Here is a 24,987-nt window from a genome sequence, read left to right on the forward strand (position 1 = left end):
GACTGTTAGTAAACCTCGAGAAATCCCAGATGATTCCCCAGCAGAACATAGTTTATCTGGGGATTCGGATGGATTCTCGGGGTTTTCATGTATTTCCCTCACAGGAAAGACAGAACCGCTGCTTGGAAAAAGTAGCAACCTTCCTAGAGAAGGAACAATGTTCCGCGAGGGAATGGATGAGTCTTCTGGGGACCCTTTCCTCGTTGGAACAGTTCATTTCTCTAGGAAGGCTTCACCTAAGGCCTTTACAGTTCTACCTAAGAGAACATTGGGATCAGAGATACCAAAAACTGTCCGATTCATTCCAGATTTCGAAGGAAATAAAGGAGGACCTGCTTTGGTGGATGAATCCGTGCAGACTCAACGAAGGAGTATCCCTTCACGTTCCGAACCCTCGGCTAGTGTTATATTCCGACGCCTCAGATGCGGGGTGGGGAGCCACTCTAGGGACGAGAGAAGTGTCAGGCACCTGGAGGGGAGAGCAGGTGTCCTGGCACATCAATTTGAAGGAATTGACAGCGATTCACCTGTCTCTCATACACTTCGAGGCTCAGATCTCAGGTTCAGTCCTGCAGATCAATTCGGACAATACAACAGCCTTAGCTTACATCAGGAAACAAGGAGGGACGCACTCGTTCTCCCTTTACGAAAAGGCAAGAGAATTACTGCTTTGGGCAGAAGAGAGAAGAATCACTCTCCGGACAAGATTCATTCAAGGGGAGAAAAATGTAAGAGCCGACCTTCTGAGCAGGAAGGACCAAGTACTGCCTACAGAATGGACGTTGCATCAAGAGGTATGCAACAGACTATGGAACCTCTGGGGAAGACCAAATATAGATCTTTTTGCCACCCATTGGAACAACAGGCTGGAAAATTACTGCTCCCCGATCGCCGACCCAAGGGCGATTGCTGTGGACGGCCTTCTCCTCGATTGGTCCGGAATAGACGGATATGCTTTTCCACCGTTCAAGATCGTATCAGAAGTGGTAAGGAAATTTGCAGCAGCAGAGGGAGCCAAACTGACCCTCATAGCCCCATTCTGGCCAGCGCAAAACTGGTACACAGAGGTACTGGGATGGATAGTAGACTTTCCGAGATCTCTCCCAAACAGGAGCGATCTACTCAAACAACCCCACTTCAACAGGTATCACAAAAACCTGCCCGCTCTCGTTCTGACTGCCTTCAGACTATCGAAGGACTTGTCAGAACGAGAGGTTTTTCTCGAGAAGTTGCGAAAGCTATCGCAAGAGCAAGGAGGCCATCTACTATTCGAGTCTACCAGTCGAAGTGGGATGTGTTTCGCAGATGGTGTAGAACTCAGAAAATATCCTCTTCCAGTACCTCTGTGACAGATATAGCTGATTTCCTCCTTTTCTTGAAGGAAAAATGTAGTCTAGCAGTCTCTACGATTAAGGGCTATAAAAGTATGCTTTCGTCAGTCTTCAGGCATAGAGGCCTTAACATTTCAGAAGACAAAGATATACATGATCTGATTAGATCTTTCGAGACGTCGAAGACTAGAATCATTAGAGCACCAAGTTGGAACCTGGATGTGGTCCTAAAGTACTTGATGACCCCCAAATTCGAACCTCCACGTAAGGCTACGTTTAGAGATTTAACAAGGAAGTCGTTATTCCTGGTCGCGCTAGCCTCAGCAAAAAGAGTAAGTGAACTACAAGCCTTAGAGCATAATGTTGGCTTCAGGAACGACTCGGCGTTTTGTTCCTTCAAACCACTGTTTCTGGCGAAGAATGAAAACCCTTAGAAGCCTTGGCCTAGAACCTTCGAGGTAAAAGGACTTTCGTCTCTAGTGGGTACAGAACAAGAAAGGGCTCTTTGCCCAGTTAGAAGCCTTAAGTTCTACTTAGAGAGGAAGAACGAACTGAAGGGGAGTAAGGATAGTTTATGGTGCTCAGTTAGAGATCCCAGAAGACAGATCTCAAAAAATGCTCAGGCATTCTTCATCAAAGATGTAATCAAGGAAGCCCATTTAGCGTGTAAAGAAGAACAACTGGACCTCCTTAGAGTTAAAGCTCACGAGGTAAGAGCAGTCGCTACCTCTTTAGCATTCCACAAGAACTTGTCTATACAGACTCTCGTGGAGTCAACTTTTTGGAGATGCAATTCAGTCTTTGCATCTCATTACTTGAGAGACATTCAAGTGACGTACGATAAATGCTTTACTCTAGGAGCTTACGTATCTGCGGATTCATTGCTGGGACAGGGAGCTGAACCCAATCCTTTTTAGTTTTATTATGTTAGGGTTTTTAATGGTTTTGGTGCGTTTATTTGGTCGATTGAAAGAGGGTGCATGAGTTGACCCCTTTCAAATCGTAGTTCTAACATGTTAGTGTGGTCAGGTGGTTGGGATTGGTTGTTATGCTCCTTGTAGTGTCTTAGTTACCTAAAGCTCTATCATGTAAGAGGGTTAGCCCCCGTTGGTATGATACAGGTCAAGGTTCTGCCATGTAAGTGGGTCAGCCCCCATTGGTACGATCCAAGAAAAGGCTCTGCCATGTAAGTGGGTAAGCCCCCATTGGCATGATCCGAAAGGGTTATCAGTCACAGGTCTCATCCTCTCTGAAACTCTGGTGGCAAGCAGACTCATAGACAGTATCAATGAAGTCTTCTTCCATATCAGGTAGGAACCAAGGTTGTTTTTTAATATACCTAAAAACGTATGTTGTTTCCCCGTTTTTATATTCATAAATATTTATTATGTAACTGTCTCTTGCCCTCCACGAAGGGTGTCAATCAGCTAAGTATACTATATCTGCCGGGGAAGTTGCATGTACAAAAATGATATTGTTAGTATACAATAAAGTTTTTTACATACTTACCCGGCAGATATATACGATTAATGGCCCGCCCAGCCTCCCCTCAGGAGACAGGTGGAAGAGAAAAATTCTGGTTAGAAAACGGGAATGGTTCCTATTCCCGCCACCCAGCGGCGGGAGTGGGCTGGTCACCTGACCTACCTGTCGCGTGTGCCGCGAGTTTTGAATTCTGTCGGGACGTCGGAGACTATAGCTAAGTATATATCTGCCGGGTAAGTATGTACAAAACTTTATTGTATACTAACAATATCATTTTTTATGTATGCAACTTACCAAGTAGTTACATAGCTATAGTTTCTAAAACCGGTCGGCAGTTAGAATTTTTGAAATTCACGGAAGCGCTAGTTTGTTTTAGTCAGGTGATACCCCTTGCTCACTATCGGGGGAGTGAGGAACCAACACCGTCCAAAAATCATTTGTTTCTGCCATTACAGTTTCAGTAGCAGCAAAATTTTTGGAATTCTTTTCCGTCACTCATTGTTTGAGTTATTTGGTGAAGTACTCTGAATATTGGAAGTTTTGTTTTTGGTGATAGCTATTTAGGATTGAAATAGTTTTAAATATTTTTGCACTGAAATTCACTAGTTTTGAATTGGTCTTCATAATGTCAGACACTAGTTCATCTGGGATAAGGTATTGTAGTAAAGGCTGCAATACTAGGATCGCTTTAGCGAGTAATATCCACATTCAATTTGCACAGGTTGTAGGGGACAGACTTGTACACCAGATCAAACTTGTGGGGAGTGTATTAATTGGGATCAAAGAACTTGGAAGATCTTGACTAGTTACACGAACAAGTTGGAGAGAGATAAAAAGAGAAAAGCGCCTTCTAGAGCTAAAGCAAAAAGCTTAATTAGTCAGGAATTGTCTAATGATAATTTGTCTCTTTCTGAACCTTCCCCTCCACCTGTCATTCCCAGTCCTAATCTTGGCTCTCTCACACCCGTACCCGATGCTGTAGCCAATTTAGAGGCAAGAGTCGATCAGAAATTTTCGATCATGCTCCAAGCAATGGAGAAATGAGGGGGTTCCGTGAAAACCCTAATGGACAAGGTAAGTGGTGAAGTGAGTGCAAGTGTAAGTGTGGTGGAGGAGGTGGCTGTTCAGCCCACTGATTCTCCTAGGCAAAGGTCCCTGTCAAACTCCCCAGAACCTGGGAGGAGGCATACTGGTAGCCCAAGGGAGGTTAGTGGGGTCTGCCCACGAGCAATTGCCCCCTCAGGCGATTCCGTTGACAAATCCCAGATCACAACAGAGCGCCATTGGAAAGGCGTCTCTAAAGGAGTACCACTGTCGTCTAGTGCTTCCAGCTCCGGGGAGTCCTCTCCCCCAGGCCAGTGGCGATTCCATGATGAGTCCCGTCCATTGAAAAGGAGGGCTCGTAAGTTGTCTCCCTCTCCAGTCCCCTGTAAAAAGGCTAGCCCTTTATGGAAGGAACAGCCTTCGTTTAGTTTTTGGGACTCTCCAGAGAGATTCTCCCAGGATACGGCAGGAGAGGGACGTCGTAGTGAGAGGATCACATCCTCTAAGTCGAAGTCGTCGTCGAGAAAGTCTTCCTCTAGCAGACGTTCAGATGTGAAGAGTACAGGGAAGAGTAGACTTCCGGAGATGTCTTCAGCACCAGTCCGCACCTGTAATACTGAAGGACAGGTAAGACTGCCATCAGTCCCTCCTGTAATTCTCGAGACTCCTGGGAGACATCTTCAGCGTTCGGAGCATGAGAACCTGCCGACTCCCGAGCGCCCATCGGCGCCACAGTTTGCCTGCTCACCAGAGCAGCCTTTGGCGCCTGGAACTTCCGCAGCGACGCTAGAACAACCTTTGGCTCCTGAGCGTCCATTGGCACCCAGGAATACAGTTGCAACTGAGCGTCCACTAGGTCCCGAGCGCCCACTAGTGCCCAAGAAACCATGAGCACCCGAGCATCCAAGAGCGCCTACTAGCGCCCCCTTGCGCCTGAGCGCCCACTAGCGCCCGAGCGCCCCCTTGCGCCTGAGCGCCCACTAGCGCCCGAGCATCGACAGGTATATATGCAACCAAGTGCACAGAGGGACTAGTCTGAAGCGCTCGGACAATGTATTTCATCAATTTCAGCTTCGGGCCTACCAACAGGACTTCAGGTGATGGCTGCCCCCAATCATTCTCTGTCAGCTATCCAGAATAAGTTAGACAGCGTTTTGGGCTTTATTCAATCTGCGGCGCCCCCTATCCAACCTGTAGAGACCTTATCACCTATTTCTTCAGCCGAAGAAGAAGAGAAAGGAGAAGAGGAGGATAAAGTCTTGCTTTTTTACTTTGTAGACAATTTTTCAGACTCATTCTCGCCAGTAACCCCCCACATCTCCAGTGTCTTCTTACATGAAGGACAACCAGGAAGACTCCAGGAAATTACCGAAACTAGTACTGTCCTTTTTGGCTCGAAAAGCGTTAAAGGAAATTAACCTTTGGCTTGAGTATAAGAGGGATCAAGGCAAGGTCAACTTCTGCTTCCCTCCTTCTCGTCTTTCAACTAGGAGACACTTGTGTTACGAAACTGGAGAAGCTCTCTCTTCGGGTGTGTCTGCCTCCGCCCAGGGAGATTTCTCCACGCTTATTGACTCAGCGAGAAGATCGGCTTTCAACTCAGCCAAGATAATGTTTATGGCGTCAGAATTAGACCACCTCATTAAGAATATCTTTAAGGTATTCGAAGTTTTTAGTTTCCTGGACTGGACAGTGGAGCCTTGGGACGTAAACTGAAGAGCTATTCAATGTTGAGTGAGGAAGCTTTTACAGACATTTCGGGAGTGATCTCCTGTTCTCTTCATGTTAGGTATCCTCAAGAAGAGAGAACTATGGTGTTCTTTTACATCTAAGGGAGTATCTCGTACCCAAAAGTCTGCCTTGTTGTATTCGCCCTTGAATAAGAAGCACCTGTTTCCAGAAGAGACAGTAGTGCCAGTTGCCTCCGAATTGCAGAAGAAAGCAACACAGAATCTTCTCTCACATTCCACTAAATGGACTAGAGAAAATATCCCTAGTGTACGCCCCTCGCCAGCCAGCCGAGGACAACCCTTTCAGGGCAGGGAATTCGGTAGATATTTCCCAAGATCAAGGGCAGAACACGTTCCACCCTTAAATCTATTAAAAAATCCTCAACCAACCCCTTGCCCAAGAAGTAGTGTATCAGTCCTTCGTGCGCCAGTAGGAGCGAGATTCCATCAGTTTTGGGAAGAATGGGAAGCAAGAGGGGCGGAACCTTTGATTATAAAGGTTTTAAGAGAAGGATATGATATTATGTTGAAGAGAAAGCCACCGTTATCAGGCTCTCCAATAGCTTTGACAGCTTACTCAGAAAATTCAAAGAAGTTCATCGCCCTTTCGGATGAGGTTTCGTCTCTCTTGCAAAAGAAAGCAATAGAGTTAGTAGAGGAGCCACTAACACCAGGGTTTTACAATCATTTGTTCGTTGTCCCCAAGTCATCGGGGGATGGAGACCCGTGTTGGACGTAAGCACTCTGAACCTATATGTGCAAAAGACAAAGTTCAAGATGGAGACGAATCAGTCTGTCTTTTCATCAATCCGTCAAGGGGATTGGATGATCTCCATCGATATGGAGGACGCATATTTTCACATCCCAATACACCAAAACTCAAATAGGTTTCTGCATTTTGTCTTCAGGGACAAAATATACCACTTCAGAGCAAAGCATTTCGGACTTTCGACCGCACCACAAGTGTTCACCCGAGTGCTAGCTCCCATTGCGAAATGGTTACATCTTGTCGGGATAAGGATATCCCTTTACTTGGACGATTGGCTTCTCCGGTCACAAACAAAGGAGAGGTGCACAGAGGACCTTCAGAAAACCCTGACTTTAGCTCAGTATCTAGGACTGTTAATAAACAGACGAAAGTTGCAGTTACTCCCCAGTCAGGAATTAGTCTGTTTGGGGATGAGGATCAACTCAGTGAGTTTTCGGGCTTTTCCATCCCCACAAAGAATCGAGTCGTGCCTACAGAAGGTAGTGAAATTTTTAGTTCTCCAGGAATGCTCTGCAAAGGAATGGATGAGTCTATTGGGCACTCTATCCTCAATAGAACAGTTCGTGACACTAGGGAGACTGCATATGAGGAACCTACAGTTCTTCCTCAGAGCGAATTGGAACAGAAAGAAGTTTCTGGACTCTTTTGTGTTCCCTATCACACAGGAAATAAAAGAGGACCTGCAATGGTGGAAGTTAAGAGACAGACTTGCGGAAGGGAGATCCCTCATCCCGCAGAGCCCCAACCTAGTGTTCTTTCCAGATGCATCAGAGCAAGGTTGGGGAGTGATTCTGGGGGAAAAAGAAGTATCAGGCATTTGGAATGCAGAACAAAATCAGTGGCATATAAATCAGAAGGAACTGACCGCCATTCACTGGGGATTGCTGAAGTTCGCGGACGAAGTTCGCAACAAAGTAGTGGCGTTACACTCGGACAGCACGACAGCGCTCTCCTACATAAAGAAACAAGGAGGGACACATTCGTTTTCTCTTTGCGAGATGGCAAGGAGCCTGCTGGTATGGGCAAATTGGAATCAAACCACATTATTTCTGAGGTTCATTCAGGGGAAACTCAATGTTCTCGCGGACGAACTGAGCCGCAGGAGGCAAGTACTTCACATGGAATGGATGATGAACCCAGTGGTATGCCTCGAATTGTGGAAACTGGGGGAAACCTATGATAGATCTGTTTGCCACCGCAAGAAACCATCGTCTCCCCCTTTACTGTTCACCAGCCCCGGACCTGAAAGCATGGTGCGATGCTTTTGGACAGGTCGAACAAAGACTTGTACACTTTTCCTCCATTCAAGATGGTGAGAGAAGTCATCAACAAATTCGGAATGCATCACAACGTTTCGATGACTCTCATTGCTCCATTCTGGCCAGCGCAGGAATGGTTTCCAGATCTTTTAGATCTTCTAGTGGATTAGCCAAGGTTACTTCCTCAGAGAACAGATCTACTCAGACAACCCCACTTCAAGAGGTTCCATCAAGGACTATCCACTCTGTCTCTAACCGCTTACAGACTGTCCGACAACTCTTACGAGCGAAGGGGTTTTCAAGACAAGCGGCGAGAGCTATTGCGCAGTGCAGAAGGGAATCTTCAAGTAAAGTCTATCAGGCAAAGAGGGCTGTGTTTAGAGCCTGGTGTAAAGAGCATAATGTTTCATCGTCTAAAACAACTATAACAGAAATAGCAGATTTTCTTTTATATTTGAGAACAGATAGATATCTGTCTACTGCTACTATCAAAGGCTATAAGGTGATGTTGGGATCTGTTTTCAAGCACAGAAGATTGGAAGTATTGTCGAATAGAGATCTTGCAGGTCTCATTAAGTTCTTCGCTATAGAAAAACCCAAAGAATCGAAGATATTATCTTGGAACCTAGATGTAGTACTTAAGTGGTTGTCGGAAACTCCATGTGAGCCGTTGCAAAGAGCATCGTTGAGAGATTTGACAAGAAAGACCTTATTCCTAGTAGCCCTGTCTACAGCTAAAAGAGTGAGTGAAATAAATGCCCTGGACAAGAGAATAGGCTTTGCACAGGGTAATGCAGTTTGTGCATTAACCTTGGGGTTTTTGGCAAAAAATGAGATCCCGTCCAAACCATGGCCTCGTTCGTTAAGTATCAAAAACCTCATGGACTTGATAGGACTGGAAGAAGAAGAGAGGTTGCTCTGCCCAGTCAGAGCTCTGAAATGTTATTTACAAAGGACAGAGAAAGTTCGGGGCCCGTCCGATCGTTTATGGTGTTCGGTAAGGAATCCGGTGCGCCCGATGTCTAAAAACGCCCTGGCGTTCTTCTTACGTAGCGTGATTGTAGATGCTCATTCACAAGTTAAAGAAACCGACCTTAATAAACTTAAAGTGAAAGCTCACGAGTAAGAGCAGTGGCAACCTCTCTCTCGTTTAAACACAATCTCTCTTTGGACTCGATTATTCAAGGAACGTATTGGAAATGTAAATCAGTGTCCGCCTTGCATTACTTGTGTGATATTAAAACAGTATATGAAAATTGCAGTACCTTGGGTCCGTATTTAGCGGCGGGCACAGCATTGGGTAAGGGTGTGTAGGAATTCATACCTTCCTAGCCTATCTCTTCGCCTTGAACGAGGTTGTTGAGTATTTTAGGGGAGCCTGGAGGTACTATGGATGTACTAAGAGTACCCTTCAGTCAAATGTAGAGTTGGGTATAAATTTTATGGTTATGGTTGAGGTGATATGTTTTTTACTCTTGTAACAATTGGTTATTTGGTACTGGGCCCTGGGCAGGGGCATCCTTTGGCTGACCATGCTAGCCACGGACATTTCTTAGCTGCATGGGTCCCACTGTTTAGAGGATGAGCCATGGCTATACCGCCACGTCCCTATGAGTTAAGACAAGCGACTTCCAGAGGCACTAATCAACTGTTCAGCTCTCTTAGCAGGTAAGGATCCAACAAGCATCTGCATGGATGCTAGTACTAAATATATATTTTGTATTTATTAAATGTTAAAAAGTTATGAGCATATCCATGGATCCCACCTCCCACAATGTGGGATTCAGCTATGTAACTACTTGGTAAGTTGCATACATAAAAATTACTTTTTTTGATAAAATAAGATTTTATGTATACTTACCAAGTAGTTACATGATCAAAGCCCTCCCTCCTCCCCTCACATGGATAATAGGGCATAAACAACTGTTTTTCGGACGGTGTTGGTTCCTCACTCCCCCGGTAGTGGGCAGGGGGTATCACCTGACCAAAACAAACTAGCGCTTCCGTGAATTTCAAAAATTCTAGCTGCCGACCGGTTTTAGAAACTATAGCTATGTAACTACTTGGTAAGTATACATAAAATCTTATTTTATCATAAAAAAGTCATATTTGGAAGTTTTCTAATCCAAGTGCCTTATGAGTATATATCAGTAGTTATATTCACCAATTTTGTGAAATTATTACCATTTGATCTAACTGTATCCCAGATTTATGGCTCAGCAACATCAGTTCACGAGTCTGTTGCAAGGGTACCAAAATCATCACCACCATAATCATCATCATGAGCACTGGGCCAGGAGCATGAATATTACAATTAAGAGTCTGAGTCAAGAAAACAATGTGCGTTTGGACTTAATCAGTATTGTAATTGTCCCCAGCAGATGTTAGCAGATATGTACTTTGTCCTACTGTGTGAAATTGTAATGAATTTTGGTTGGTGAGACTGTAGCTTTCCATACTTGAAGCTTATCTCAGCCATCTAATTAACAATTCACAGAGTGGTTAGGTGTCAGGGCTCTTCGCCCAACAGGCATTAGCAAAAATATTTGCTTTACCTGTGAATCCTAATTAGTGTGGTTATTTTTAAGGAATGTAATAAAGACAGACAGTGTATTTTTATATGAATTTCTTCTTTCAATGTACAGGCCATTACCCTTGATTGTCCTACTGCAATGGTTTGGAACAGTGCTGGTGAAGGAAAGCCAACTTCTTGGTTGACAGGGTCTCCATTAGACCTTCTTCCATGTGCACCTTCTGATCTACCAATGCCTCCAAGATATAATAACCAGCATATAAGGTAACACGAAACAGTTGGTCGTAGTATTATTAGCATTTTTTTTTATACAGTCATGTTATGAAATAGTTTTTTTGCATTTAATAGCCCAAGCAATATTGGTATTATGTAGTATATTAAGTAAGTCCTAAGTTTATTTTGAATGATTTGAATTAATTAGAAAAATTTCGAGTTATAGGTCAATGCTGATTTCATTTCACTTAGAAGGAGAAATGTGAGTTGTCATTTACTTTTGTTGAAACCATGGAGAAAAGGATAGGCAGGTGACAGAGACTTGAGATTATTGCCAAAAATTGCAATGCAGATGACCTTTTGATCTTAGAAACACTGATAATAATGCAATACACCTAGACTGATTAATCAAAATACACAGTTCCCAGTTATTGGCAATCCAGTTTTATGGCATTTGTCTAGCTGTTGATCGGCACTGATAACTTTGGATTGGTGCCAATAACCAGGGATCAGCACTTTTAGCACTGATTTTCATTTATCAACAATTTTTGGACATTGTCGCTCCATCAGGAGCGGAACCCCTGCTGATAACCGGGGACTGCTTACTGCTATCCACTTGTTTTTTTTTTTTTATCTTGAGCTGTTTTATATACGTACAGTCCACCCCCCCTATTCACAGGGGCCAGGGACCACACTCCCTCATGATTACCAAAAGTTGTTGTTATGAAAAGAGAGAGAGAGAGAGAGAGAGAGAGAGAGAGAGAGAGAGAGAGAGAGAGAGAGAGAGAGAGAGAGAGAGAGGAGGTGAACTGAGTACATACCTTAAACTAAAATGTTTATAACTGCTTATTTTAATAGTTCAACCAAAAATATGCTTTAAATTATCCTAAAACACTTTGATATAATTTCAAAGGCATCTTATATTTTTACTCTTAAAAATATATGGCTCACAACTACTAATGAAAACTAATCAAGTTACCTCTAAAAGAGAGAGAGAGAGAGAGAGAGAGAGAGAGAGAGAGAGAGAGAGAGAGAGAGAGAGAGAGTATCAGGGAATATTAAACTAAAATTGGTCATAAAAAACAAGAGGTGAAACTCCCTCAAAATGCATAGGAACTACAACCCAATCAACAACTAGCAGTGCTAAATCCTGCTCTGTGATTGGCTCTTCTAATCCTTGCAACCAATAGTGTTTGCCAATCAGCATTGTGGTAACATATCCTTAATTTATACCCTACTATATGTTTCGTTCTTCTAACCCTTCCGGCCAATAACACAGAGAGAGAGAGAGAGAGAGAGAGAGAGTTAAACTATTAAAAATGTCAATAATTTCTTTCTATCAACTACTCTCCCTTCTATCTATCTATCTATCTATTTATCACCTTTGGCAAGAGAAGGGGAGAGATAGAAAGAGTGAGAGAGAGCACTGAATGGCAACATCCTGTATTTAACCACAAAGAGGGCAACACTTTCTACCCTTGTGGTCAGTAATGTCAAGATATTTGGCATATCTGACAGGTACACCCTCCTCGGTAGAGGACATTGGGAAAATGACGAGAGAAAACATTTACCTAAAATATCACAAATTTACTTTATTTTCTTGAATGAATTGATAATTTGTTGTCTTGACGTTAATATTAATATTTGAAAATTAGTAAATCATTTATTTATCATAAAAAACAAATATTCTACATACCATTACATTTGCATCAAAATTCACTCTCATCTTAGCGAGAGAGAAAAAAAACACCATTGACAGTACATACAAAGCTTGAGCGTAATTGTCATTGGCTACATCCCTCTCTTCCAACCAATAGTATGTCATCATGGAAGGAGAGAGAGAAAGAGGAGGTGAATCTCATTTTTTTTATGCAGTGCATATAATGATAATAAATCATGGGAATTTACATTGATATTTGGCTGTTTACATTAATATTGATATTTGTAAATTTGTAAATTCATTTTTTTATCGTATAGTAAAGTTATTAGTCACGAAATAAAATGAAACTACTGTAATTAGTGGTATGCCGTGAAAAAATCCTCGAAGTAGTGAATTTCCTCGTGATATATTTGGGGATGCGTTTCACAGAAAAAATCGTGAGGTACTGAATCCACGATTGTTAAATCAGAATCTAGCTAGATTCACTCTATGCCTGTATGTAAGTGTGTGTGTGTGTGTGTGTGTGTGTGTGTGGAGAGCGGATGTGTTGGGGGTTTCTCTCAAGTTTTTTTTACAAAAAAGGTTTTTTGCCTTTGGTACTTATACCTCTCACAGAGGGCAATGTATTGATAGTGTCTCTATGAAAATACTGTAGCATAAAATATAAATAAAAAAGTAAAGGAGTGTGTTACTACTTCTTAGGCTAAATGCAAATCATAACCTCAATTATCGTTCTCTTTTCCTTTCTACACTACCCCTCGTCACCAATGGCACCCAGACCTCCAGACACCCCACCTTGGAAATTTCTCAAGGCTTCCTAAACCCTCAAAACCCTTTCTCAGAGAGTTTTTATATATATATTATATATATATATATATATATATAATATATATATATATCTAGTGTATATATATATATATATATATATATAGATATATAGGATATAGGATATATATATTATATATATACAGGTATATCATATGCCTTTGGGACCTTGGTCTGGGTATGTGTGTGCTCTTGGATTTCCTGACAGGTGTGCCATGTCCAGCATTCAGGGCCACATTGTTTGGTCTGCATTTGCTCGCACATTCCTTTTCCTGCTGAGACGAAATTATTGCAAATCCAAATTGTAAATCAGTCGTCACTTGATAATGCCACAGAGTGAAGAAATAGCTGTTGCGACAGAAAACAATAAATGGAAGAAAGAAGTTTGTGTTCTTCACCGAAGATTGATGTATCAAATCGGAAAAAACTCCTATATGAAGATTCCTGCAAAAAAACTTACTGATGTACTAAAGTAATTCTTTTAACGAAAATTGTCTTAGAAAAAAGTATGCCCTAAAAGTATTGGTAGAAGTGGCGTTGTAAACACCATTTACTTCCATAGTTACTGTGATGTTCCAATTATTAGTGCTCGGCCGGAAACAGAACCCTTTCTGTTAACCAGTAACTGCCTATTCACAAAAACAGCAAAAGCTGCCTATTTCTTGAATGCTAGGGGAGACTGCCCAGATGCCTACAAAAAGTCTGTATATAATGAGTGCTTACAGCCAAAAAACACTCACCCACTGAACTTCTTGGAGATTTGTGAACAATGAATTAGAATTTGCCAGTTATTAATGAACATTGGATACATGGATCATGTTCTCAAAACTGTGATTAAGAAGAAAATTGAGGCCTCAACTGAACGAACCACAAACGGTATCTAGTGATTGATTTCTGCAAAATATTATTTTTTATATAATATATGGACAGTACATATCATACTGACAATGCATACTCATACGTTGTAAATATTCTTCCATACAATGCCATACAGAACTGTTTCCCCAGTAACCTTGAAAACTGTAGTTGCATGGATCAGATGGGTGAAGTTGCCAATACTATGTGAATTTTATGTGATAGTGACGTGTCATATTGACACCTGGTGCATCTCTCTGCAACTGACATGGCACCCTCCCACAGTAAAATATTGATTACAAATATTTGTAACAAATTTTGTTATGAATTTTTCCTAGATATTGGCAACATGTTGAGCTGGTCTGTTTCTCTCTCTCTCTCTCTCTCTCTCTCTCTCTCTCTCTCTCTCTCTCTCTCTCTCTCTCTCTCTCTCTCTCTCTCTCTCTCTCTCTCTCTCTCTGTGATGTGCATGATTATTGTATTACAAGGTAGTATACATTAATAATGTGAGAAAAACATAAAGTAAAAGCTGTCAAGAAATGAAACACCTGCCTACCCCTCTCCACCCATCCAGTATAGCGACCTCTCTTCCTTCCTGCTCAGGAAACTTCTTCCCTGGCCAGGCATCCCCCCCCCCCCCCCCTTCCTCCCATAACCCTTTCTCTGTGTTTTCTCCTTTGAGCAGCATTACTAACACTTCTCTTTCTTAGTCACACAATGTTACCAACCACTCTCTTCCCATCATGCCCATCCTTTCCCTGGCATCACCCCCCACCATTTCCCAGCCTGTTTATGTATAAGCAGTATTTCCAAGACTTATTTTTAGGGTAGCTCAGTGTTGCCAACCACCAGAGTGCAATTTTTAACATTTTTGTAAAATTTATATATCTTTGGTCCTATTAGGCCATTGCATGCAAATAATGTGAATCTGGATAATCATATGATTACTGTTATATTAAATGAATTAAATGAAAGAGAAAATCTTTTGTTTTTTGGATGAATATTAATAAAAAAAGAGAGGGAATAGCAATAAAAATTTGATGAAGCTTCTTGTGTCAATTAATATGACATCAGTTCAGAATGAACACTTGGAAACAGATTCTGCACAAGGAGAGTATGAGAAATTGGGATTGAAGAAATTTTGATAGAAATAAATTGCTCCATTATCAATCCTGACAATTGGCCCACCTCTTTATTGTGCATGTCAAGAATAAACGAGTAAAAAATGTGCAACATATTATCAAGGCCACCGAAATTAGATCTATCTTTTGGTGGTCTCGGTACAATGCTTATGAGCCGCGGCTCCTGAAACTTAGACACACACTTGTGAATTTTACCTGAAATAATGAAAACTACTGAGATTAGGGGGCTGCAATTTGGTATGTTTGATGATTGGAGAGTGGATGATCAACATATCAATTTGCATCCCTCTAGCCACAGTAGTTTTTAAGATCTGAGGGTGGACAGAAAAAGTGTGGATGGACAGACAAAGCCATCGCAGTGACTAGGTTTCTTTTACAGTAGATCTCTTTTACAGAAAACTAAAAGTAGAGATAGATCATAATTAATAGTTCAGGTTGTCAAACAAGAGCAACTACAGTTTGAGACAGGTATTCAGCAGCATCACAATGACTTTTTAATTTTCTTCAATTCACTTGAAAAATAGGCATGTTTTGTACGTATTGAGCATTCTTTTGTATGATAAGAAGTGATTGATCTATACTTTTCAGGTCTCAACTACGATCAATGGAGGATCATATTCGCCAAAGGAGTAGAGCTGCAGAAAACAGGTGGTCTTTAGATAAATACACAGTCAATGTCACAGGTAGTGTCAATTATCAGTCTGTCCAAGGTAAACACTTTATATTTGTCCCTTCATATAATGAATATTATCAATAATTTTATTTTATGGAAGCTTAACAAACACTTTTTAATTGCTGTAGGTGGCATAAGAAGTACGTACACACCATTTGAAAATTATATAGAGATGATTTGATGTGAATATATAAGGCCAAAATACAACCCTAATTGACTGAGTTTTTCAGTTCTCTTGTAGTTCTACTGTTTTGTTTAAGAACTACAGTTTCTGCTCATTAGTAACAGAGCAAAAGGTTTAAGCATTGGCACTTAAATTAAGAACCAGAACCAAACATTCTTTGGAATGTGCAGTCTAAGATAATGCTTTATGATTATTACTGGATAGTTATCGCGACCAGTGATTCAGTATTCTCAACTTTTGTTGGCTAGCATAAATATGACATATTGCTTGCTATTTACTAAAGTTGATGGGTTTTAAAGATAACAAATAATTGATAGGAACAGGTATGTTCTATCTTGTTGTAATAATTGTAGTTGTTCATATACGGAACAAACCTTCGGTCTTGACATTAGGATTTACTAACGCCAAGCTGGAAACCGGTAGAATTAAAATTACACTTGTGAGATACAGGGACTATTGGCATATATACCAGGTCACGGGGCATGTATACCCAGAATGCCCACGGCGACCTGTGACCCATCAGTTATTTTCCTACCGCCTTTAAGATAAGACGTGTTTACTGTTTATCTGATTTAAAGCCGGTTTTCAGTTTGCCCGTTTTTTATCCATTTCATTTTTCATTTTCTTATTACTTTTTCTTTCTCCGAGTGTGCTCAGTGTGAGTGTGATCGGTAAGAGTGTATAAGTGGTATGATGGAAATTTTCGCCTCAACATCGGGATCGTCTGCCGTTTCGAAGAGGAGACAAAGGAAATGTCCAGGAGTCAGTGGCTTTCCATGTTCTAGATTTCTAACTTCGGTGTCGACGGATCCTCATCCAACGTGTAGTAGGTGCAGGGAAAACGTATGTACGATTACTAATCCATGTTCTGTTTGTCGGGGTATGGTCGGTGGAACAGTGGAAAAAGTTCTATGAGAAAGGCCAATAAAAAAGGAAGGTGGTGACGCCATCTTTGGATGACCAATCCTTACCGGCTTCTTTTGTATCGGCAATAAACCAGGCTGCTCCATATGTTTCTCCACCTGCTTTTGATTTGTCCCATACCCCTTCGGTTTCTCCTACCGATTCATTATCGGAAACGTCAGAAGGGGTCTTGGGTAATTTTATGCATAATATGCATGCTCCTTTGTTCCCAGCAGGTAGAGGGGGAGCATCGCCATCTTTGTTCCAGACGCCGGCTCCCGAAGCGTATAGGTTGGACGGTACGTGGTCAGCGCTAGGCCTACCAGGCGTACCAACCTTGGATGGTTTGCTTGCTCATTATATGGCGTCACGGTTCCAGCAGGGTCCGGTAGCGCTGAATGTTCCTCATCCCCCTGGCTTGCAATTTATGGGAAATAATGCCGCGGCTATGCCATCAAATTCGATGTTTACAGCCATGCAGAACGTGGAAGGTAGTTTGGCAGCAAACATGCGGTTGCCAGCAGAAGCCGCACAGTCTCTCCCTACGAGATTGGTGACATCACAACATACATCACACACCGATATGGCAGGCGCGATGACGTCACAGACTGCTTCTCGGCCTATTTCGCTGCACCCAGACTCAAATACGCCTTCTGACTCGGCGATACAAACTGTAATGCAGAATTTCATACAATGAACTTACCTGTCAGATATATACTTAGCTAAGACTCCGTCGTCCCCGACAGAAATTCAAATTTCGCGCCACTCGCTACCGGTAGGTCAGGTGATCTACCTGCCTGCCCTGGGCGGCAGGACTAGGAACCATTCCCGTTTTCTATCATATTTTCTCTGTCGCCGGTGGTATCAACATTGTTGTTACTACCTCCTGACTGGAATTTGCTTTTCAAGACTTTTTTTGATCATCTATATTGGATTTCTTGGTGACGTACTGGATCGTTGTTTTGGCATTCGCTACTGTGGACTGGATTTGGACTTGCTTTTGATTTTTCTGATAGAATGTCTGATTCAAGTGTTAGTGTGAGAGTGTGTGTGAATGTAGGCTGCAAGGTGAGGATACCGAAGGCTTCGGTTGATCCTCACACTGTATGTCGTAAATGTAGGGGGTTTGACTGTTCTTTGGCTAACACCTGTATTGAGTGTGAAAAGTTGAATGCTAATGAATGGAAGAGACTAACTTCTTACTTGAAGAAGTTAGAGAGGGATAGAATTAGACGGGCTGCACAAAAGAGTGTGAGTAAAGACCTATTGAGCCTTTTTCTGAGTCTAACTCTCCTTTTATTAATGAATTTGATTCTCCCTATGTATCTGAATCCTCACAGGCTTTGCATTCGGATTCGGCTTCGGAAATCGCCAATCTGAAGGCTACTCTTCGTAAAATGAAGACAAAGATGGCGGCCATGCAAGGTAAGGGAAGTAATAGTGAATTACTTAGTGAAGTGAGTGTTCCCAGTGTTGTGGAGGGGGCGTCTGACCGTCCCTGCGATGCTCCCAGGCCTAGACCTCTTCCAAACTCACATACCCAGAGGAGTAGGAAAGTCGAAAGTCGTACGGAGGTTGTGGGGAATCCCCAACGGTCAGGCGTCCCTTCAGCAGGTTCTGTTTCGCTACAGTCTGCTCAGGATCGCCTTAATAGAAGCGTCCTACGAGATTGTTTCTCGTCGTCCGGTTCTCCTTCACCTAAACGAGGGTGGAAGGACTCTGATCTTTCTAGGCCATTGAAAAGGCACTGGAAAGAGCGCGCGTTCGACTCGAGCCCGGAACGCTTCTCGGAGGAAGCTCCTTCTTCTATCAAGAAGGCTAAGCTGGTTTCGACGCCTCCTCGAACGGTATTTGAGGATCGCACTCCTTCGAGTTCTCCTGCTGCTTCTATTGAAGAGGACGCTGGTGTGGCTTCCAAGAGGATATTGCTTGCAGTTCAAGAGCAGATAGCCTCTTTGGTTGGAGTTCTTTCGAGGGATCCCCCTCGCAAGAAGGACGCTAGACTTCCTATTAAGAAGTCTCGTCTTCTTTCACCGGCCAGACGTGAAGCGTCCTCCAGACATGGGACGTCTTCCAGGCGCGAAGAGTCTTGCAAGCGTCAGGAGCTATCCGAGCGAGTTGCTCTGGATAAGGATACGCTCAGGCGCGAGGATTCAGCGAAGCGTCAGTCAAGCGCGAGGCGCCAGCCAGACGCGAGGATTCAGCCAAGCGCGAGACGCCAGCCAGGCGCGAGGAGTCAGCTTTGCGTGAGGCGCCAGACAAGCGCGAGGCGTCAGCCAGGCGCGAGATGCCAGCCAGGCAACAAGCTCCAGCCAAGCGAGAAGCGCCAGCCAAGCGCGAGGCGCCAGACAAGCGCGAGGCGCCAGCCAAGCGCGAGGAGCTTTCCAGGCGTGAGAAGTCAAGCAGACGCGAGACTTCTTTTAGACTTGAGAGAGATTCTGTTCACTCTATGAGTCCCTCTCCTAGTAGGACTTTGTCACCAGTAGAGAGAGAACGGGATGAAGATCCTCTCGTTTTTCAGGCCGATTCTCCGCACGGTGTAGAAGGAGATTCGGAAGAAGAGGGTAACGGTAGAGAAGGAGTCTCTAACTATAGAGTTCTGACAGACCTTCTTTTGCAGGAGTACGGAGATTCTTTGACTCCTGCGGCTCCTCCTTCGCCTCGATCACTGTTTTCGAGTGCGGTTGTACCAAAGTCTTCGTCGGTCTTGAAGATGAGACCTACGATCTCTATGAAGAGAGCGTTACAGTCTCTAGACAAATGGATGTTGTCAAAGAAGGATCTGGGCAGAACCACCTTCTGTATGCCTCCAGCCATACTTTCTGGCAAGAGAGGTTTCTGGTACCGAACTGGGGAGAACATGGGCCTTTGCTTTTCAACCTTGGTTGATTCATCGCGGAGACACGCTTTGAATGGAGCTCGTGTGTCTTGGGCGATTTCTGAGACGGATCATCTCCTCAAGGGCCTCTTCCATATTTTGGAAGTGTTTAATTTCCTAGACTGGTCCCTTGGGGTGATGTCTAAGAAGGCTCATGACTCGGAAGGTCTAGACCCCGAAGTCATTCTGAGTATTCTTTCTTGTATTGACAAGGCAGTACAAGACGGATCGGGAGAAATCTCCTCTCTTTTGGAGCGGTACTCCTTAAGAAGAGGAGTATTTTTAGTGCCTTCTTAACCAAGGCGGTTTCTCCCTCACAGAGAGCAGCCCTGGTTTTCGCTCCCATGTCGGACTTCTTGTTTCCTTCTCAGTTAGTGAAGGACATATCTCGTTCACTGACTGAGAAGGCGACACAGGATCTTCTCCTGCAAACTGCAAGGAAGAAGAGAACCCTAGTTTCGGTTGACAAGAAAGGACCGACTTCTACGGTTCAGCCCTTTCGAGGAGGCCCTCCCTCCAGAGCTCCCTCTAAGAGAAGAGGTCCTGAGAGGAGAGGTAAAGCTTCTTCCCGTCCCTTTAAGAAAGGGAAGTGAGACAGACAACCTCCAAACACCAGTGGGTGCCAGGCTTCCTCGAATTTTGCAGACGCCTGGTCACTCATAAACTCGGACACCTCTTCGATGTCCATAATCAGGAAGGGATATCTTATCCCCTTCCAGGACAGTCCTCCCCTAACGACCATTCCGCGGGAACTGTCAGCCAGATACAGGGACCCTGTACTGAGGGATACTCTTCGTCTGATGGTGAATCAAATGTGGGACAAAAGAGCTATAGAATTAGTTCTAGAGCAAAACTCTCCGGGGTTTTACAATCGGCTTTTCCTGGTTGCGAAAGCCTCGGGGGCTGGAGACCAGTACTAGATGTCAGCGCTCTGAACAAGTTCGTTCTAAAGGAGAAGTTCTCTATGGAGACTTCGGCCTCAGTCCTGGCGGCTTTACGTCAAGGAGATTGGATGGTGTCGCTGGATCTCCAGGACGCCTATTTTCATGTCCCGATTCACCCTTCGTCGAAGAAGTACCTCTGTTTCATGACGGGGGGAAGGATCTTTCAGTTCAGGGCCTTGTGTTTCGGCCTGTCCACAGCTCCTCAGGTCTTCACAAACCTGATGAAGAATGTGGCGAGGTTTCTTCACCTCAAAGGCGTCAACATCTCTCTATATCTGGACGATTGGCTCATCAGGGCCAGAACAGAGAGACAGTGTTTGGAGGACCTTTCTTTGACCCTAGACCTGATAAAGGCGTTGGGACTACTCGTGAACCTCGAGAAGTCACAGCTGATTCCCAGACAGAACTTGGTCTATCTGGGGATTCGGATGGATTCTCGGGGTTTTCGAGTATTTCCTTCGCAAGAGAGAATCGTGAGAGGCTTGGAAAAAGTCTCTCTCTTCTTAGGGAAAGAACGGACTTCGGCAAGGGAATGGTTAAGCCTTCTAGGCACCCTTTCCTCGCTCGAACAGTTCTTTCCTCTAGGAAGACTGCATCTTCGTCCTCTTCAGTTTTTCCTAAGGAGATCATGGAACTGGAAGACGGGACTTCTCTCCGACAGTTTTCTCCTTCTAATGGAGATGAAACCACACCTGCAATGGTGGTTGTCCCCTCTAAAAGAGAACAAGGGAATTTCTCTGGAAGTTCCGAACCCAAGCCGAGTGTTGTATTCAGACGCATCGGAGAAGGGTTGGGGAGCAACACTAGGACCGAGAGAAGTGTCAGGCACCTGGAAGGCAGCACAGGTGTCCTGGCACATAAATTGCAAAGAACTTCTAGCAGTTCACTTGGCGCTAAAGTTCTTCGAACCTTTGTGACAAACAGTGTGGTCCAAGTGAATGTGGACAACACTACCGCCCTGTCCTACATTCGGAAGCAAGGAGGAACGCACTCCGTGTCTCTATACGAGATAGCAAGAGATCTGCTAATTTGGACCTCACAGAGGAACATCTCCCTCCTGACAAGATTTGTTCAGGGTACGAGAAACGTCAGGGCGGACAGACTGAGCAGGAGAAGCCAGGTCCTTCATACAGAATGGACCCTTCATTCAGAGGTGTGTCAGAGTCTTTGGGATCTTTGGGGCACTCCTCACGTAGATCTGTTCGCCACATTCCTTTCCAAAAGGCTGGAAGTCTTTTGTTCAGTGGTGGAAGACCCAAGAGCTCTCGTGGTCGACGCCTTCCTGCTAGACTGGTCTCATGTGGACGTGTACGCTTTCCCCCCTTTCAAAATCCTGGGACAAGTGTTGAGAAAGTTTGTAGCGTCCAACAGGACAAGGATGACCCTGATAGCCCCGTTTTGGCCAGCACAAGATTGGTTTGCAGAGGTGCTGGAGTGGACAGTAGACTTCCCAAGATCCCTTCCAAAAAGGATGGATCTTCTCAGACAGCCACACTTCGAGAGGTTTCATCAAAACCTCCCCGCTCTCGCGCTGACTGCCTTTCGACTATCGAAAGACTTGTCAGAGCGAGGGGTTTTTCTCGCGAAGTTGCAAGCGCTATCGCTAGAGCCCGCAGAGCTTCCACTAGACGAGTCTATCAGTCGAAGTGGGAGGTATTCAGAAGGTGGTGTAAGTCTAAGAAGTTGTCCTCCTCCAGTACCTCTATAACCGAAATCGCTGATTTCCTTTTGTTCTTGAGAGAGGTCTCTCACTTATCTGTATCGACGATCAAAGGATACAGGAGCATGCTTTTGGCAGTCTTCAGAAACAGAGGCCTAGAGATTGCTGATAATAAAGATCTGCACGACTTGATTAGATCGTTTGAAACGACAAAATCTAAGGAACTAACTCCTCCCAGCTGGAACCTGGATGTAGTTCTCAAGTTCCTTTCGTCTGACAGATTTGAGCCTCCCCATTTAGCTTCGTTCAGGGATATAACAAGGAAATGCTTGTTTCTCCTATCTTTGGCGACAGCCAAAAGAGTTGGGGAACTTCATGCCCTGGAAGATGAAGTCGGCTTTAACAGAGACTCGGCCTTCTGCTCGTTTAGAACTCTTTTTCTAGCGAAAAACGAGAACCCATCGAATCCCTGGCCCAAGAGATTCGAGATTAAAGGCTTATCGAGTCTAGTAGGGAGAGAAACAGAAAGGTCTCTTTGCCCGGTAAGAGCCTTGAAGTTCTACTTACAAAGGAAGGAACAAATGGGAGGCTCTAGACAAAGTCTTTGGTGTTCGATTAAGGACCCCACAAGAATCATGTCTAAGAACGCATTAGCTTTCTTCATTAGGAGCGTCATTACAGACGCTCACAAGTTCTGTCCTGAAGACTCTTTTCTGCTTTTAAGAGTAAAAGCTCATGAAGTTAGAGCAGTGGCGACGTCTCTCTCTTTTCAGAAGAATATGTCGCTAAAGAAAATCATTGATATGACATATTGGAGGTGCAATTCGGTATTTGCATCTCACTATCTTAAAGACGTTCGCGTGACCTACGAGAAATGTTTTTCTCTGGGGCCTTTTGTATCGGCGGATACGATACTGGGTACGGGAGCAAAGACCAATCCTTAACTTTGTACATACCTTCTACTAGATATGTTCTAGATTTCTGCTGACAAAGAGGGCTCGGTGCTGCACTGGCGGCCAGTCACTGTTGTTCAGTAAGGAACTCTTGTGATATCTTTTAGAGGAGTATTAAAATTTTTTTTTTGAGAATTTTTGTATGAATGCGTTTTAGTTTCGAGTTATGGGTTGTTTGTAATGAGTTCGGGGATAACTCAGAACAATTCTATATACTAACATGGTGGTTAGGATCAGGTGGTCGGGATTGGTTATGCTCCTTCATAAGGTGTGTTGTCATAGAAGTGGTCCAGTACCCATTGACAAAGTCCTTTCAGGCTCTGCCGAGTAAGCGGTTCATATACCCATCGACAGACCCACAAGAACTCTAGCCATAGATCTAATATCTCGCTAAAGTCTTGAGGTGATGCAGACTACCGGGCTACAGCCACGAAGTCTACCACCTATCAGGTAGGAACCAAGGTTTTTCTTTTATACCTACAACATATGTTGTTTACCTGTCTATTCCATATTAGCTGTCTCTTACCCTCCACCAAAGGGTGCCAATCAGCTAAGTATATATCTGACAGGTAAGTTCATTGTATGAAAATGATATTGTTATAATACAATAAAGTTTCATACATACTTACCTGGCCGATATATACGATTAATGGCCCACCCAGCCTCCCCGCAGGAGACAGGTGGAAGAGAGAAAATATGATAGAAAACGGGAATGGTTCCTAGTCCTGCGCCCAGGGCAGGCAGGTAGATCACCTGACCTACCGGTAGCGATGGCTGGCGCGAAATTTGAATTTCTGTCGGGGACGACGGAGTCTTAGCTAAGTATATATCTGCCAGGTAAGTATGTATGAAACTTTATTGTATTATAACAATATCATATTACAGGATATAGAGAAGAGAATGGATAAGAGAGACAAAAAAAAAAGGTGTGATTCGCCTTCTTCGTCTTCTTCCTCTAGTTCGGCATCATCGCTAGGTCCGATGACATCACGGCGAGCACCAGTCAAGCGTTGGAGGATTCGGGATTTCGAGACTGATCCTCAGACTATTAGGAGAAGAGTGAATTCTTCTTCATCTTCAGACCAGGACTGTCGTATCCCAGTCAGCAGGCAGGTCGGGAAGTCAGTGGCTGGTAAGCACAAAGCTAGCGGACGAAGCCGTTTGCAAGAGTCCGAACAAGCGAGAGAGGCGATGGTCGGCGGACTAGCGGCCTTCGGGGAGTTGCCAGTTCGGATTACAAAGACTACGATACTGCTGGTAAAATTGACGTTGGCGGCGAAGGGTGCAGCAGAGGATAGAATGCAGGTTCCAGTCTCACCCATAAGGCCATTCAAAATATGCACAAAGGATGATAAAGCCCCTATTAAAAGTACAAAAAATAGGGAGTTGGCAACCTCGTTGGATACGTTCGTGGAAGGCAGTGTTCGTCTGGATGAAAGGCCGAGGCCGAGTTCTCCGATGCTTGAAAACGATACCAATACTAATAGAGACGAAGTTATATCAGTTTTAAGGGAGCCTTCATCTTGGAGATCTAGACGAGATTCTCGCTCTAGATCCGTGAGCAGAGAAAGAGTGAGGCGTTCTCGTTCCCCTACTGACTATTCGGGATCGAGTCAACGGCGGCCAGCAAAGATCAAAGAGACCGCGGCCATAGGGGCAGGTGGCCGTGGAATTCCTGGCCGTTTGTCTGAAGATAGGGGTGAGACAACATCCTCTGTGATGGAGAACGGTACGTTAGAGCCGGAGGAAGGAGAAAACCAAGAGTGTCTGGCCTCGTATGCAGAGGTGATTGATTTGATTCGTCAATTCAATAACCTTTTGGAGAAGACAGAAACACCTGCCAGTATGCTTCCTCAGGGAATCAACATGATATTTGGATTAAAAAGGGATACCAAGGTGTCGTATGAATTGCCTTGTTCGAGTCATGCGGATTCTGTCTTACAACA

The 24,987-nt window shown here is 43.9% G+C and overlaps 1 protein-coding gene across 1 annotated transcript in view; it reads left to right on the forward strand.

The window, feature by feature from the left end:
• LOC135217784 (mediator of RNA polymerase II transcription subunit 12-like protein) overlaps positions 1-24,987 on the forward strand; it is a 375,610-nt gene that overhangs the window by 93,651 nt on the left and 256,972 nt on the right. The window contains 3 exon segments of the mRNA XM_064253813.1: positions 10,264-10,415; positions 10,591-10,626; positions 15,435-15,556. Coding sequence (XP_064109883.1) covers positions 10,264-10,415; positions 10,591-10,626; positions 15,435-15,556 — 310 coding nt within the window.

This window comes from Macrobrachium nipponense, chromosome 7 (genome assembly GCF_015104395.2).
Source record: "Macrobrachium nipponense isolate FS-2020 chromosome 7, ASM1510439v2, whole genome shotgun sequence".
NCBI lineage: Eukaryota > Metazoa > Arthropoda > Malacostraca > Decapoda > Palaemonidae > Macrobrachium > Macrobrachium nipponense.